Here is a 16,222-nt window from a genome sequence, read left to right on the forward strand (position 1 = left end):
TTCTCTTCACACTTAGACGACGAATCTTAAATTGAGGCTTTAAAAACAATATGTCTAAAGTTCATAAAGAGAGATTTTTTATATCTATCTGGACTGATATTGTGTTTGTGTTCTCCTTCAGCTGCAACAGCAGACTCACTCGCAGTGCTGTTGTTTGCTGCTGGTGTCCGAGGACAACCACCAGCTTTTCTGCCAGGTACACACACGCACGCACACTCTCCCTGCATCTTTACCACTCTCACAAACATTTGTTTTCATAATCTCTGTTTGAAATACTGCACACAAACAACACACACAGACATTGTTCTCTTCATCTCTCGCACTCTGCCCTGCAACCACACACACACACACACACACACACACACACACACATATAAACTTCATCTACCATGACTCATTCCCCATAAGAATAATTTGGTAATTAAGAACCTTGACCTTTGAGCTCTGTGACATTTAGGTAGTTGGAGACAAAGTACTGGAGGAGGAGATCAGCTTCCCGGTGAGTCAACAACAAACACAATTATTTTTTCATATGAATACTTATTAATTAATTCTCATTATTGGTCTGTTTGTGTTATTTGTAAGTAATTTCCTCATCCATCTATTGTATGCCTTCATTCATTCACTTGTGTTGGGGCCATGAGGCTGCACACTATATTCAGGGAGGTTTGGTGCAGTTTGTAACAAGCTTAGTTTTAATGCAAGTGTTGTAACCCTGCCTGTAGATTTCTTGGACTGACACGTTAGAATAAACCTCCCACATGTAATCTTTTATAATCCCTGACAGCGGTTATAATTAAGACATTTGGGCAAGAGTCTCCTGTCCCTGTCTGTGGTGGAGAAGTTGCATTTTCAGCACTTTCTATTATGGTGCGAATGTCCCCCAGACAAACGATGTGTGAAATCTTGATAGTAGTTGCTGTAGAGAGATATAAGGACACAAAAAAGAGACAGCATCGATGGGCTATTTGTGCTTAATTTAACAAGGGAGGTAATAAACTTCATTCACACAGAATAAACAACCGTTATTTATATATTTTACCTCAAACATAATCTCAAGGACTCTTCCCACAACTCTGCTTTCTTACTGCTTTGTCTCTCCCCCTTATTACAGTGGTTTTCTTTATATACCTTCTATTTTTACTCACCGATTCTCCATCTCTCTCCTCTCCTCTCCTCTCCTCTGTTCAGCTGATGTTTGGACGCTTTGGTCAGGTTGTCGAGAAGAAGAAGTCAATTACTCTTCAGGACATCAGTGCTGTAAGGAGACATATTCTTTCTTATCTATTGATCTTACAGTATCTAGTTATCTACTCTGTGTTTATACTAAACAAATTTTTCTGCCTCTCATCCTCTTAGGAGGAGCGGAGGCAGCTGTCCAGTATGTTGGGCTGTGAGATCTCTTCCATGCTTTGTGTACCAGTGGTCAGCAGGGCCACTGGTCAGGTTGTGGCGCTAGCATGCGCCTTCAACAAGCAGGGTGGGCAGAGGTATGTATGTGAGAGACTGTGTTCATACTGTAAGCTATAACTGACCTTTTTCCTTTTTGGCTGTGTGCTGTTTTCCCCCCTCATAAATCATAAGATCACACTGAATATTTTTTAACCTCTTAGCTTAACTTATTGCTGAAGTATAGTTAAAATGCTGGGATGTCAGATTGAAGGTGATTTGGCTTTTCCTAATTCCTGAAGCGCTGACTCATGACAGATACAAAGATTTATCTGACAGTGGCTTAAAGTAATTTTGGGATGGGTAGCCTGATTGGTAGAGCTCAACAGTTCAGATTTGTTGAGTTTGTGGAAAGTGTGTGGGTGGGTCAGACGTATACTAGCTTCAGGAATGCATTTCAGACAAAAAAAAAACAGTTGACAGGGGACAGTTTATCCATTTGGGGACAAAAGATATTTTGATTTTGAATGTGTTAACAGTGTCTGTCTGTCTGTGTAGCAACATATGTCTCTATTTATGTTAAAGTGCTGGTAGATTAGTGTATTTTATCTCTTACTTTAATCACACTTCACACACACATGCTTGCTCTCTCTCTCTCTGAAGACTTAGAGAGATGAGAAGGGATCATGTCCTATAATTTCTCCCTCCGCCAGTGGCACTGATGACAGAGCTGGCATCTCATTACCATAGTAACAGCAGCAGGATTATGGCCACAAACTGTGCATAATATGATAACTCTATCCTTTGCTCCAAGCACAGTCATCCAGATTTTAGTATGGACATATATCCGGAAGATACATCCAGTCATCATATAGATTGCATGTTCACATGCAGAGTTTGCTTGAGCCTCTCTCTGCCTGGCCTCTTAAAAGTGTAATTAAACCTCTCACCCTGGGACACAGGCGCATGGAAACATATTTTGACACCAGGAGCAGGTTCATAACTTAGTGTTGGTAAGAACAGATAAGAATACGGCACACAAACCATCACAAACCTAATTTAATCTTGTTTTACGCAGCATGTTGACAATACACGCAGAAACATGCTGAAGATGATGTGTACAGCACAAATCTGATGATCTCATAATCAAGGCTATGTAAGGCCAACACAGGAGGTTTGCCTTTGAAAATTCTGTTGGCAGCAATGTTTGGAAGTCCATTATAGTTGGCTCATGGATGTATTTGTGAGTACTGGTTTTACCTTAGTAGTACAGGGGACACACATTCTTCATTCCTTCTACATAAAGTATTTGTGCTCCAGTTTGACTTACAACACTGAAGACTTTTTCTCCATGTGACTCTTAGTGTCACTGTCAGTCATAAAAGATTTGTACCTCGTGTGGGAGAGTGAACTTAATTGCCCTTAAACTGAGTTTCACAGGCCTTTTCCAAGCTCAGAACAAATCCTCTTTTGCTAGGATTCCTGGGAGTCTAAGCTCAGGACTACAAAAAGCCCCTGAGCTATACATGTCCCCTGACATCAACACAGTAATGTGCCAATGCCCTCTGTAGGCAAAGAGAGGTAACTGCAGGCAATTGCTGGCATCTCACTGTGGTCACTGCAGATCGTTTCATTCATCAGTGTTTATTTGCTTACTCAGGGCTGTTCTCACGTCATTTGAGTTTAAAAGAGAGCGACAGCCACACTGAGCACCTGCAGGATATTTAGACATACTACAGTAACTTCCACTAAATTCACTCTCACACAGTTGTATGTGATTCTTTTTTTCATCTGTGTTTTTAGTTAATAATTGTGCATCTCTCCTTTCATGTAGGGCCGCAACTAAGGGTTATTTTTGTATAAGTTAATCCACTGATTATTTCCCGAATAATCAATTAATTTCTTTGATCTTTAAAATGCATTGGTGGAAGATGTACTGAGATCTTTTACTTACTTGAAGCTGGAGTGCGGGACTTTGACATTTAAAACATCTGTTACATTCAAGCCCTCAGCAAACTAGTTCACACAATGCTTATTAAGCCTACCACCGTCAGGTAAATCTGTCTGTACTGGTGTATACACCAGATATACACACTCAGGTATACTGCGAATACAGTATACCTGAATGTGTATATCTGGTGTCTGTGGTGACATTCCTGTACTGGCGCACCGGTACTGATGTTTTTTATGGCAACCAGCAATGGCTGGTTTGCCAAAACTGAAGGGGTAAGCAACTGTAGGTAGCAACAGCAGCAAATCTGTATGGCAGAGCCTTGACGTCATAACCACATGTCAACAATGTTATGTAACTACTCTCACTGTCAGACAAAAGTTTTGCACTGCAGTTTAAAGTAAAAGTAATCATTATGCAAAATGGATCCATTTGGAGGGTAATATTTATCATATATTATTGGAATAGTATTCATGACTATTATTTTTCATTGATGAGTAATTTTCACACTTTTATACACTGTTGTTGTTGTTCATTGCTTTATACGTAAACTGATCATATGTTTGCATGTAAAATCTTGATCTGAAAATAACTATAGCTGTCAGATGAATATAGTAGAATAATAGTACAATATTTTCCTCTGAAATTTAGTGGAGTTGAAGTGTAAATGATCACAAAATGGAGCAACTTAAGCACAAATGCCTTAAAATTGTACTTAAGTACAATACATGAGTAAATGTACTTAGTTATGTTCCACTACTGATCTAATTATAAATTTTTTTAAATAGTGAAAAATGTCAATTACAATTTCCCAAAGCCCAACATGATGTCTTTTTTTGTCTGACCAATTGTCCAAAACCAAAAGATATTCAGTGATATAAATCAGAAAAGGCAGCAAATACTCATAATTGAGAAGCTGGAAACAAGAGAATGATTTTCTTGAAAAATTATTAATTCATTATCAAAATAGAAGATTCATTTTCTGATTATTGTCTAATCGATTAATGTACCATTGTATGTATTAATGGCAACACAAGATCTCACAACATACTGTATGTATAATATGAGTATTTCATGTTTGGTAATAAGAGTGCCACGGCAGCCTATTAGCTCTGTCTAAATTCAGGTTTATCATGCAACTTTGTGTCTCTTGCCCACTGCAGACACACAGAGGCAGATGAGCATGCAATCCAGCACTGTTTCTGCTACACTTCAACGGTCCTCACTTCTACATTGGCCTTCCAGAAAGAACAGAAACTCAAAGTGGAGTGCCAGGTACAGTACTACACATGCCCACACACACACACACACACACACACACACACACACACAGAGTGTACAAATATACACTAAGCTGTTTTTTAAAGAGCGTCTTGTATCCGATGTTTCTCCACATAGGCGCTCTTGCAAGTGGCCAAGAATCTCTTCACACACTTGGGTGAGTATTTCCTGCCTCCGTCTTGTCTGTCACTGTGAAGAAAGAATGTTGTAGGACAATTTGCGTTAATGGCCGATATTTAAGTGATCACCAAGTGAAACGAATGGCACATAATTGAATGAGATATTACTGACCCTAAAGGTGATTACACCCAGGATCATAACCATTAAATCAAAAGGGCATTAAAAATGATGGCTCCAACTCGCTATCCTGTAATTGCACTGGGGCATTTAGATTCTTATCTAACAGCGAGCACCAACAGTGGAATAAGTCATTGATGATTCATCACTATTACCAGTACAATAAACGGATCCACTGGTAACGCAAATTGCCTCTCACTGTACCGAGCCGTTGATTACAAAAGCTCTTATCAGCTCGTACAGCTGAACCACCAGTACTCACTTTGTAATCTGTGTTTCTGGATATCTGGGCTTTGCTGTATTCCTTTAATTTCCTCTCTCACCATCTCTCTCTCTCTCTCTTTCAGATGACGTGTCAGTGCTGTTACAGGAAATTATAGTGGAGGCCAGGAACCTCAGTGATGCAGAGATGTAAGCGGATTCATCTTCAAAGGGATGTTTCAATGCATGTGTGTGTGTGTGTGTGTGTGTGTATAGTGCGGATGTCTTTATCTCCATTTGAAAAGGCTATCTTGGCAATTTGCTCTTAACCAACTTGCATTTAATTAAAGTTACCAAATGACCTGAGATGAAATGAGATAAAACACTCATTTTCTCTGCTTTGCTCAGTTCTCTCTAACTCTGTCTCTCTCTCTTTTTCGCCAGCTGTTCCGTGTTTCTGCTGGATCGTGTCAGTCATGAGTTGGTGGCAAAGGTGTTTGACGGGGGCGTGGTTAGTGACGAGGAGGTACGACACACAGTCGCCCACACTGACAAACGCAGACAGGCGAACACATTTAATCTGAATGCACAAAAAATAAGGTAGTCTTTCCTGTGACCTTGTCTAAAGAGGGTGGGTCATGTGTATATTAGAGAGTTGACATTAGAGACGGACAGGAAATGAAGGGAGAGAGAAAAAGTAAATGACATGCAGCAGAGGTCCCCATCCAGATTAGGTCATAGGACATTGCAATAACAACCCGTAGGTTTTTGTCATTGGTTATGCTCTAGATATGTTAGCTCTACTGTCAAAAATGAATTTAAAACAAAAGTGTAAAAAGTGGTTTGATGATGTAAGAGATGTGTGTGTGTCTGTGTGTGTGCGAGTGCAGAAGGAGTTCCGTATTCCAGCAGATCAGGGTATTGCAGGTCACGTGGCGACCACTGGCCAGATCTTGAACATTAAGGACGCCTACTCCCATCCTCTCTTCTACCGGGGCGTGGACGACAGCACCGGCTTCAGGACTCGCAACATCCTCTGCTTCCCCATCAAAGATGAGAACAATGGTAGCAACAATGACTGCTGTACACACAAAAGAATATCACTCAACACACTCAAAAAGTAATCAGCTCCATACCAGGCTGTCTTAAAACGTTCAAAGCTTAATTTGTAAAGCACGTTTCATACAGTTTAGTAAGCAATTCTGACAAAGGACTGAAAAGCAAGACAAAGCAAATACAAGCAATAACACAAATTGGAGACTAAAGCACAAAAAAGAAACAGTACAAGTGAAATTAAAAATACAAACAATGTAATGGAAAAAAGACCTAAAGAAATAGGTCATTGGAAACAAGAGAATGATTTTGGAATTAGAAAGATATTACACATTCAGCACATCTTGAGCAGGTTGTCTCATCAGCAGAGCATAAAAACTAAAATCATTCCAAATGTTTTTTCTAAGTTACTTTAACTCAATGTGGCAACATATGTTATCTGTAAAGGGACAGTGGACCCAGAGTCCACTAATGCACTACTAATGCAATAATGAGGCTACTGATAATATAGTAATGGCCACATTTTCTTTTTCTTACACTTTCAGATGTAGGGCCTACTCTTTTAGATTGTGGGTAATTGCTCCTCTATTGTCCTCTACAGTACATACCAACTCCACCTTTTTCCTTTTAAAAATGAAGCTACATCTCCACACATGTGCTCTCTTAGAATAGCACAAAGAGTTGTTACATCACATTCTTTGCTCCTAAATGTTAAAGTGCATTAAGTGCACTTTTGGATGTGGCAGCCATCTTGAGTGTGTTCCATACTTAGAAATGACAGAAAACTTTGATGGTGCTCCCCTACTTCTCCCTGTAGCCAAGCAGAGAAACTTTAGATTCTGTGAGATATGTCTCTGTATAGAAAACTCAAATAAAAAGTTTCAATTAAGAACTTTTTATGTGCAATTAGGTTCAGCTCCAGTGTGAAATTAATTGACGTCAGCAGACCTATTTGATTGCTCTGCACCTCTGACATTCTGTGCCTCATTTTCTCGTCCTTGACTCATATCTTCCCCCTTCCATTTTTCTTCATCCACTTCCTGTCCCTCCATTCACTCCTTTCCATCCTCAACCCATTGCCTCCCTCAATGTCTCACCTTCCTTTTACTCTCTCCATCTTTACTTCTGTCCTCTTCACCCTTTCTTTAAATCCCGCTTCTTCTAGAGGTGATCGGGGTGGCTGAGTTGGTGAATAAAATGAATGGGCCGTGGTTCAACCGCTTTGACGAGGACCTAGCCACAGCTTTCTCCATCTACTGTGGTATCAGCATCGCCCATGTAAGTCTCTTCTCCCACTGAAAGAGGTGACTCTCTGTAAACTTTACACTTTCTGGTTCTGTATGTTGAATAGCCACAGATGTCTGTTCAGGGACTCACCACCCAAGTCAATATAGCACATTAAGCATAAAATAACTCTAAAAGCAATCAAAATTGCACAACTGCACAGTTGCTGGAGATACATTATCAGTTTCAAATTAATTAGCAACGTAAACTTCTAACATTGCAAAAGAAGACAGCTTCTATCACTTTCTCTTATTATCTCTGTCAGCAGCAATGAAACATTAAAAGGGAATAAATGCAGCTTTTCTTAAGCTACATTTTTATCTTCATAGACACTGGCTCATTAACTCAGCTTGATTTTAAACATAGCTCAAATGTGTATATATAATAATAATAATGTCATCTCTCTGCAAGTCCCATGCACCCTTATGATCATTAACTAAATGTGACTGCATGGAGAGGAATAAAAGAATGTTCAAAAAATAAGCATTTACAGTATGCCCTTCATCAGGAGTATCTTACTTCTTAAAACAGCGTGGTAAAGCTGTTGTTAGTGTTGTTAGAGAGATCGATCCTAGCTGGCTATATGGGATCAGTTCAGTGGAAGCAAAATGCTCAGTCAAGGCAGAGTCGAGCAAAGTCTCAAGGGAAATTTAAAGAGATTCTATCTGTGATGGAGCTGGCTTTCATGGTATGGTTCATAGGCATTGCATGGCTGCTGCAAACCCATAAACACACATTCAGCTGAGCTAGCGTATGGAGCATGGACAATGATGAAGATGTTTGTGACAATAATGATGAATAGAAAAAAGGACCTCAAACAGTCACACAATTGATTTGAGTTAAAGGATTTAAAAATGGATTGAGGTTTTTAATGATAATACATGTTTGTAACTGATTTTAAATAATGTGCTGTAAGAGAGGGACTGTAATGAAGATGGAAGAAAGAAAGAAAGAAAGAATCAGACAGCTGATAACAAAAAGTCACAAAGTACAGCAGCGGTGATACATTATTCAGCTTTTCCGATTCACCTTCATATTGAGTAGGTCTGGTAGCGTCTGACCTTTGAATGACTGCAGGTACTCGATAGTTTATCGACAAACAATAAAGATATTTGATTGGGAAAATAATTGCCTTCTATGTAGCTCATTAATCGTTTGGACATCACCAAATGCATTATTTATCAGTGCTCACTCGTGGTGTACTGTATGCTGTGGGTTGTAAAAAGCATTTCTCTTGTGTACTGAAATGTAAGCAGCATTCAGGTTGACTTAAATTGTTTTGGACACTAGACACAAAGCTGTGTCGAGTGTACCCAAGCAGATTGTCTTGAAGGGCAAAAAGGGGTTCAGCTGGATGATCTATAATAAGCAGGAGACGAAGTTTGTGACTGGTGTTGCCGCTCTTTCCATATTTCTGAAAATACTGTCACAAAATTTCCCTAAAATCAGGCTCTTCTGGATGCCAAAGATAGAACGCAATTTCAGTCAACCCAATTGTCTTTGCAAGTGTCAAAATAAATAAAAGGTTATTGGGTGTGCTGTTGCTGTGACTGAACTGTACATTAAAAAGTAGCCAGCTATTTGTGACAATATTCTATTTACTGTTGATTTGCTTTAGTGTTACTGTAATACGGTGTTTGTTTCTCTAGTCTCTGCTCTACAAGAAAGTCCATGAAGCTCAGTTCAGGTCCCACCTGGCCAATGAAATGATGATGTACCATATGAAGGTAAAAATCATATTTGTACATCTCACTCACTCTCGCACACGTCGCATTTACTGACACTGTCCATATTATTTACTCCATATGATTCAGTATGTGTATGTTGCAGGTTTCAGAGGAAGAGGTGTCTAAGCTGCTGGTGACAGGGATCGAACCAGTGACGGAGATCGACCCCTGCTACGCTGAGTTCACGTACACGCCCCGTTCCCTGTCTGATGACGCCACACCCATGGTAAGGACCAGAGGTTAAGAGAAAAAGCGAGGAAGAGGGACAGCAGAGAGAGAGATTAGAGACACGGCGTGGAAACTGATGTAACTGATCCCGTTGTGTGTGTCTGCAGTGCATCCTCAGCATGTTTGAAGACATGGGTTTCATCAACACATACAAGATTGACCTGCACACTCTCGCCAGGTCTGACAACTCCATCAATTCATACATTTTATATAAGAGCCTGTGTGTATTTGATTTTAAAAAATTGTAGCCTATGATTTAAGAATACCTCTGGGGGATTTTTAAAATCCTTTTCTATCATCTGATCAGATTATTTCAACTGCTTTATAGTCTGCTGGAGTAAAGAGGCTTTGAGTGCTTTTAGAGTTGAATTATTCAAATTTTCATTGGCGCTATCCATCAACTATAAGACCTGAACCCCAACACCTTGGAAAGAGAGATATGAACAGCTCTCTATAAACAGCACTGACAGTATTTTTGGTCAGAACTGATCAGTAGAGCAGAATAGTATTATATGTTTCACATCAAAATTATTCTTTAAACTTGGGGTGGGGTGGAGAATTGGACAATTTATGGTGCTACAACCCCAGCATTGTAGAAACGTTATGGATGCTTTTTTAATAACATAAATTGGTGCATAGGTCAAAATGAAATCACTAATTACATGTGCCGTATGCGCATTTTGTAGATGATAATTAAACTGCTGCTTTGGTGGCAGGTTCTGTCTGATGGTGAAGAAAGGCTACAGGGACCCTCCCTACCACAACTGGATGCACGCCTTCTCGGTCTCACACTTCTGCTACTTGCTCTACAAAAACCTAGGGCTGTCCAACTACCTCGAGTAAGTGTAAAACACTCTGCCCTCTCTCTTTGATGATTTAAATCTTAAACATGTAACAAACTGAATTTTGAAATTGTAATTGTTGTTTTGATCCTTCTCTTTGTAGGGATATAGAGATTCTAGCTCTCTTCGTCTCCTGTATGTGCCATGACCTGGACCACCGTGGCACCAACAATTCTTTCCAAGTCGCCTCAGTGAGAGCACAAATTATGTTTCTACTTTATTAGAGGGCTTACAATGAAGCACCAAAAATTATACACAAGAATAAAAACATTAAACCTCCCAAACACGTGGAGAGTGATAGAGCAGCACTGCACCTGCAGTTTAAAAAATGCAGACTAAAAATGGATGTTTAGATGGAGGATAGAGCACCACAGAGCCAGGCTCTGGGTGTCTCATAGTGATATCACAGTTTACGGTTGTATCTCTTCATCTGTGAAATCGCCACGGTGAAGCAACAGATGTGATTGTGATGAGAAGCAAAATGCTCTGCTCCACTCTAATCATGCACAACCCTCCAGCACCAAATGACACAAACAGAGCAACTGTCATTATGCATCTACGGGAAGATTCACATTCACGCTGACAAGTACAGTTAAAGAGAAGACAGTGCATTTCATAGAAGGATGTTACAATGTGTCCCCTAAAATGATTATGTTTGATTTTTCCGTTTCTGTTTTCAGCAATCTGTGCTGGCTGCTCTCTACAGCTCAGAGGGATCTGTGATGGAGGTAAACTCACAATCAGTTGAACTGAATGATGTGGTTATTGCTGAGGTCATAGTTAAAGGTGGTGTTGTACTGGACTATATTATGTCGAGATGTTTTTCAAATGTTTTGTCCTTTCCGTTTACATACACGAGGGTGGAAGAATATTAGAAACACCCCTGAATATAATTTAGTCCACATCACTACTAGAAAAATACATGTTTTTTATATTGGTCTGTTCCTTTCTACAGTAGTTGATAAACATATGTGTAACAGCATGTGTGAGCTGCTAATATTGTTTTGTGTTTGTCCGACACCTAGTGGCCAAAATTGTACATTAATTTGTTTCAGTCATGAGGCAATGGGTGGCATGTAAATTGGCTTGTTGCATTGCAACATGACTCAACATTCCTGTAGAAGCATCGTTTGCAAATGTACTCTGTTTGCCACTACAGAGACATCACTTCGCCCAGGCCATCGCCATTCTGAACACTTTTGGCTGCAACATCTTTGAGAAGTTCTCCAGGAAGGTAAGATGTAAAATCTGACTCAAATCACACATTACAAATGACTCTCTTGGTTTTTCTCTCTCCCACTTTAAATTATCTTTTACTAAATTCTGCTATCATTGTACATGCAAGCTAAAGTTATTATTGATGTTTTTGTAGGACTACCAGCGTGTTCTGGATTTGATTAGAGACATCATTCTGGCTACAGACCTGGCTCACCACCTTCGCATTTTCAAGGACTTGCAGAAAATGGCTGATGGTACGTTCCCATTAGTTCAGTATGCACAACCACGTCTCTACTTTTGCTTCATACTCACAACCCTGAATAGCAAAGAGAGGCTTGGTCCAGATGCAATGACACCTGTCTGATTTCACAAGAGAAAAAAATCACTAGAAACTATAGGGACTGTGAAATTATGAACCCATTTCCTCTGCAGTATGGTGTCTTTCTTGCCACCACTTTACCACCAGATTTTTTGTGACTATTTGCAGCGATATGACGTCAAACTTGCAGTTTTCATCACTGACATTCTTAGTAATCCTCTACTTTCATAGGACTTTCTACCCTTTTGAGGCGTCAGTTGCTTAGTGCACTTTTATGTAATATAATTGGCTGTAACCTCCTGGCCATACGCCTGAATGCCACCAATTATAAGTAATCCTGAGTTGATGTCTCCCCAGTGGAATTAATTGTGTGCTGTTAAAGCAATTCGAGGACCCTAAAAGCTTCTAAATGAGTTAGCAACTGCTTCGCAACACAGTGTGTGTATCTTGTCAGTTATCTTGTCAAAGTGTGTGTCTTGTCAATTATGGACAAAAATAGTTTGGCCAAACACAGAATGGAAATCAACAATGTTAAGGTGCCACTGAAACATAATTTGTTTTTTGAATACACGTGTGTTGTAGTGATTTCACCAGTGGTTTCTTACTTACTGCCCACACAAGTGTGTAAATGCAACTTAGAGTCATTTTTTGCATTCATGTTTTCCAGACGGATACAACCCAAAAAGCCGTACCCACCGCTCCATGCTGCTGTGCCTGTTGATGACATCGTGTGACCTGTCAGATCAAACCAAGGGCTGGAAAACCACACGCAAGATTGCTGTCAGTTCATAATCTAAACCGCTGTCTATACTTAACACGATATGAATAGGTTTAGTTTTTTAATATATGATGAACTGTTACACAAAAACATACATTCATTTGCCACCACATTATGGAAGATCAGGTTTAAGTAATCAACACACAGATAGTCATATTCCTGTGAACAGCCTCGTATGGGTTTGCGCTGCACCTTTTGGCAAATCAACTGTAGTATATTCATTAATGTAAACGTGCCTCAGTGTTACTCCAATTGCCCTTGTAATGTGAACAATTATTGCTATTAATAATTAGAACGGGTGCAGCACAAATGTGCAGATGTGTCTTAGTGGCGGTAATTGTAGTTGTCCAACACACTGCTCTGTCATTAAAAACAGCTTATTGTAAGTCCAAACAAGAAAAGGATTGATATGATTACTTAAAGGACTGTAGTTTCAGACACTTTATATTTGGTCTCTGTTAGTTGACATGCAATAGCAAGAAGTTTCTCAATAGAGCTCCAGCAGCTCAGCAGATTCAGCATTCATAAAGATTTCCAGTTCCCAATGACTTTACAGTAAAACTGACCCATTTCTGTGACTATAGGGATTATGAGATGATGACCTGTACAGTTGGAAATAACCTAGTCTATATTCCATTACATTATATTCTGTGAAGCTGCACTCTGTTTTAGGATTATGTTTAATCTTGGTCTGCTCCCTTTTCAGCACCAAACCACTGACCCTTGTCCTAAATCCTACACCCTAAGTCTCCAAACACCTAACACCTACAGCAAAAGCGCTGTAATCCTTACTCTCAAAACTGAAAACACATTTCTGTTTAATTTTGGATCTGTCACTGTTGGTCTCTGTTGGTACATGATTTTTCTTGCTGACCAGAAAATGCATGGGGATTAATATAACAAAAAGAAATCACACCAAATATTATATAATATAATGGCATCTTACCTTGTTGTTGTGAGTCATTAAAATTACCTCATTTTAAGGTTGAAAACTAAATCTGAATGTCTATATTTTCATTAAGGAGTATTCCAGATTATATTGGCTGCTATATTGTGTGTATTTTAGGTGGAACTTAATCAATGCCACTATGAAACCGTATGAACAATAACAGATGTCTGACTCTATGTGTCCACAGGAGCTGATTTATAAAGAGTTCTTCTCTCAAGGAGATCTGGTATGTGTCAGTGTACGCTGACCATTAAATGGCATGTGAAATTATTTAGCGTGTCTGACGCTAAGTGTCTGACGTGTGTGTCTTTTTACACAATAGTGTTCTCATTGTTCGTGTCTGTCTGCATCGTGTGTGTGCAGGAAAAAGCCATGGGGAACAGGCCCAGTGAGATGATGGACAGAGAGAAAGCGTACATCCCAGAACTACAGATAAGCTTCATGGAACATATCGCCATGCCCATTTACAAGTGCGTACAAAAAGCTTATACATCACATGCTCTTATAGAACTTTAAACTGCATTTGGATTATATTCAATTTTATATTTATAATATAATTATTTATGTAATAATGATTTACATTGGTTTGTAGTGACAGAACCACAGATAATATCAGCTTTACAGAGCACTTTAGCATCTGTCAGCTCATTGTTTTGGTTTTATGGCCTCACAACTTCACTGTTTTGATTATTAATGCTCAGTGATGTCAACAGGCTGCTTTTTTCAGCTGAAAAAAAGCTCACTGGATGCTACTTGAGAAGCATCAAACAACAGACAGACACAGTCAGCGACTAGTTGGTTAACGTAGCTGAGGATTTAGCAGCCCATTATTTTCCTCAGGAATTGGTAGAGAGAGAAAAGGGAACTAAAAGAGAGTGAATATTGGATAGAAACACAACTGCAGTCCATGAATGATAATGTTGCTCAGTGTCTGCTGGATGTTTACCATATAAACTTTATAAGGTAACATCCAAATGTTGTGTTGGCAGCTTATTTCACTACACCCAAGTGTACAAAAAATCAGTTATTGCAGGTTTAGCTAAATTAATTTATAAATTTAACTAAAAGGTACGCAAGACATTAGAGTAAAATAATTGAAGTCAAAAGAACATATGATTAAATGGGACTGTAAAAAATGTGGACAAATTATCATGTTGGCACAATGAAGATTTTGTAATGTGACATAATTACGTGACGCCTCAGTTCATAAATTACAACCGTAACCAACAAATATATCTTAGCTCACGTGCAACCACTGTCCTCTGTCCTTTTAGGCTACTATCTGAACTCTTTCCTGGGGCCACTGAGCTGTACGAGAGAGTGGCAGCAAATCGGGAGCAGTGGACCAAAGTGTCCCACAAGTTCACCATCCGTGGGTTGCCTAGCAACAACAGCCTAGACTTCCTGGACCAGGAATATGAGCTGCTGCAGTCCCAGGGTGCTTTTGGGAGCGACGACCACTGCCTCAATGGTTGCCTTGATGATGCAGAAGGAGGGAGGGGTCAGTGACAACAGCGGGGTTGGCTGACGGTTTCATGAAGTTTTCTGTGGTCCAATAAGAGGCTGAGGATACCTTTTTCGCGACCTAAGAGGGAGGGATCCCTCTGCTGTCAATCACTTAGATGCTTAGTAAGCCATGCTGAATGGACAGGATAAGTGATTTGAAATGAGTGGATCCATCTGAGCCGGTTCAGTGATGAGATGCTACATGTGGCTTGTGTCTCCAGTTCAGGAAAGCAGAAGGTGGTGACTTTATCTTTTTCAGCAGCTATACTGGAAAAATAAGTCTTGACCACAAGTCACAAGTTCATTCAAAGAGTACTGATCCTGATTACGATTGTAAAAACACACACACATACACAATGACACACTTATGTACATGCACATACTGTTTATACACGCAACAGAGAAAAAAAATCATTCTTATGGAAAAAGACTACTTCAACATGTAACAGTGAAATAAAGTGCTAAACTTTCTGTAAAATGTTCCATAATAGCTTGTATTGATTTCAGTGGCTCAGCTTTGTTTTCACACAAGCAGCTGCCAATCCTTCACCTGATGCTTATGAATGCATGCTGTATGGACACCTCATGTATTATTCCTTTTTATCTTTGTCAGTTTTTTTCTCCATGGCTAAGAAATGAATGCAGTCCATTTTTATACCACCAGAACAGATTTTTGTATTCTGCTCTTCAAAGTATATTTAATTAATTCATTGCCATGAAGTTGTATTGTGGAGGTTTGTTTACTTACACAGCATTATAGGCCTCATGTGCATTGACTCACTTTGCCTCATTTTTGGGAGGCTTAAGGGACAGTTTGACAATCAATGACAGAGTCACAGATCCCAGGCCACAACATCCCATGCATAAAACATTGAAAACACACACCCTGTGCATTTTAACTGCATGTCACTGCATCAAGCCTGCATCTACAGCTCAAACAAAAGCCAATCATGACCTAAAACACACCCTTGCTTTATTTTTCTCAGCCAACCTTCCCATTCCCTTGCACCTTTCTCACCTCCCTTTACTTTTTAGTGTACTGATCTCATCATAAACTACATTAGACAGAGAGCAACCGAAGCCCTTTAAAAGATCCATCTCATCTGTTAGTGTAAATGTGCCAGAGTAGAGCGTGTTATATGGACTGTGTCATATGGATCTGCCTTATTGCGCATCTTTGCTGCCTTTCTTAGAGCTTT

At 39.6% G+C, this 16,222-nt stretch overlaps 1 protein-coding gene across 4 annotated transcripts in view; it reads left to right on the forward strand.

Moving 5' to 3' along the window:
- Positions 1–16,222, forward strand: part of LOC119883312 (cGMP-dependent 3',5'-cyclic phosphodiesterase) — a gene marked incomplete at its 3' end in the record, with an annotated part of 170,810 nt that extends 154,588 nt beyond the window's left edge. For all 4 annotated transcript variants that reach the window (XM_038693897.1, XM_038693899.1, XM_038693898.1 and 1 more), the window contains 22 exon segments: positions 122–196; positions 458–499; positions 1,192–1,260; positions 1,360–1,490; positions 4,504–4,615; positions 4,739–4,778; positions 5,266–5,329; positions 5,564–5,645; positions 6,010–6,184; positions 7,338–7,450; positions 9,106–9,183; positions 9,287–9,409; positions 9,519–9,589; positions 10,128–10,250; positions 10,357–10,444; positions 10,934–10,981; positions 11,413–11,487; positions 11,626–11,725; positions 12,458–12,570; positions 13,705–13,743; positions 13,881–13,987; positions 14,792–16,222. In XM_038693897.1, the coding sequence (XP_038549825.1) occupies positions 122–196; positions 458–499; positions 1,192–1,260; positions 1,360–1,490; positions 4,504–4,615; positions 4,739–4,778; positions 5,266–5,329; positions 5,564–5,645; positions 6,010–6,184; positions 7,338–7,450; positions 9,106–9,183; positions 9,287–9,409; positions 9,519–9,589; positions 10,128–10,250; positions 10,357–10,444; positions 10,934–10,981; positions 11,413–11,487; positions 11,626–11,725; positions 12,458–12,570; positions 13,705–13,743; positions 13,881–13,987; positions 14,792–15,026 (2,103 nt within the window).

Source organism: Micropterus salmoides, unplaced genomic scaffold, assembly GCF_014851395.1.
Source record: "Micropterus salmoides isolate LMB-PRFRI ecotype aquatic unplaced genomic scaffold, ASM1485139v1 Ms_hic_scaffold_3, whole genome shotgun sequence".
NCBI classification, from domain to species: Eukaryota; Metazoa; Chordata; class Actinopteri; order Centrarchiformes; family Centrarchidae; genus Micropterus; species Micropterus salmoides.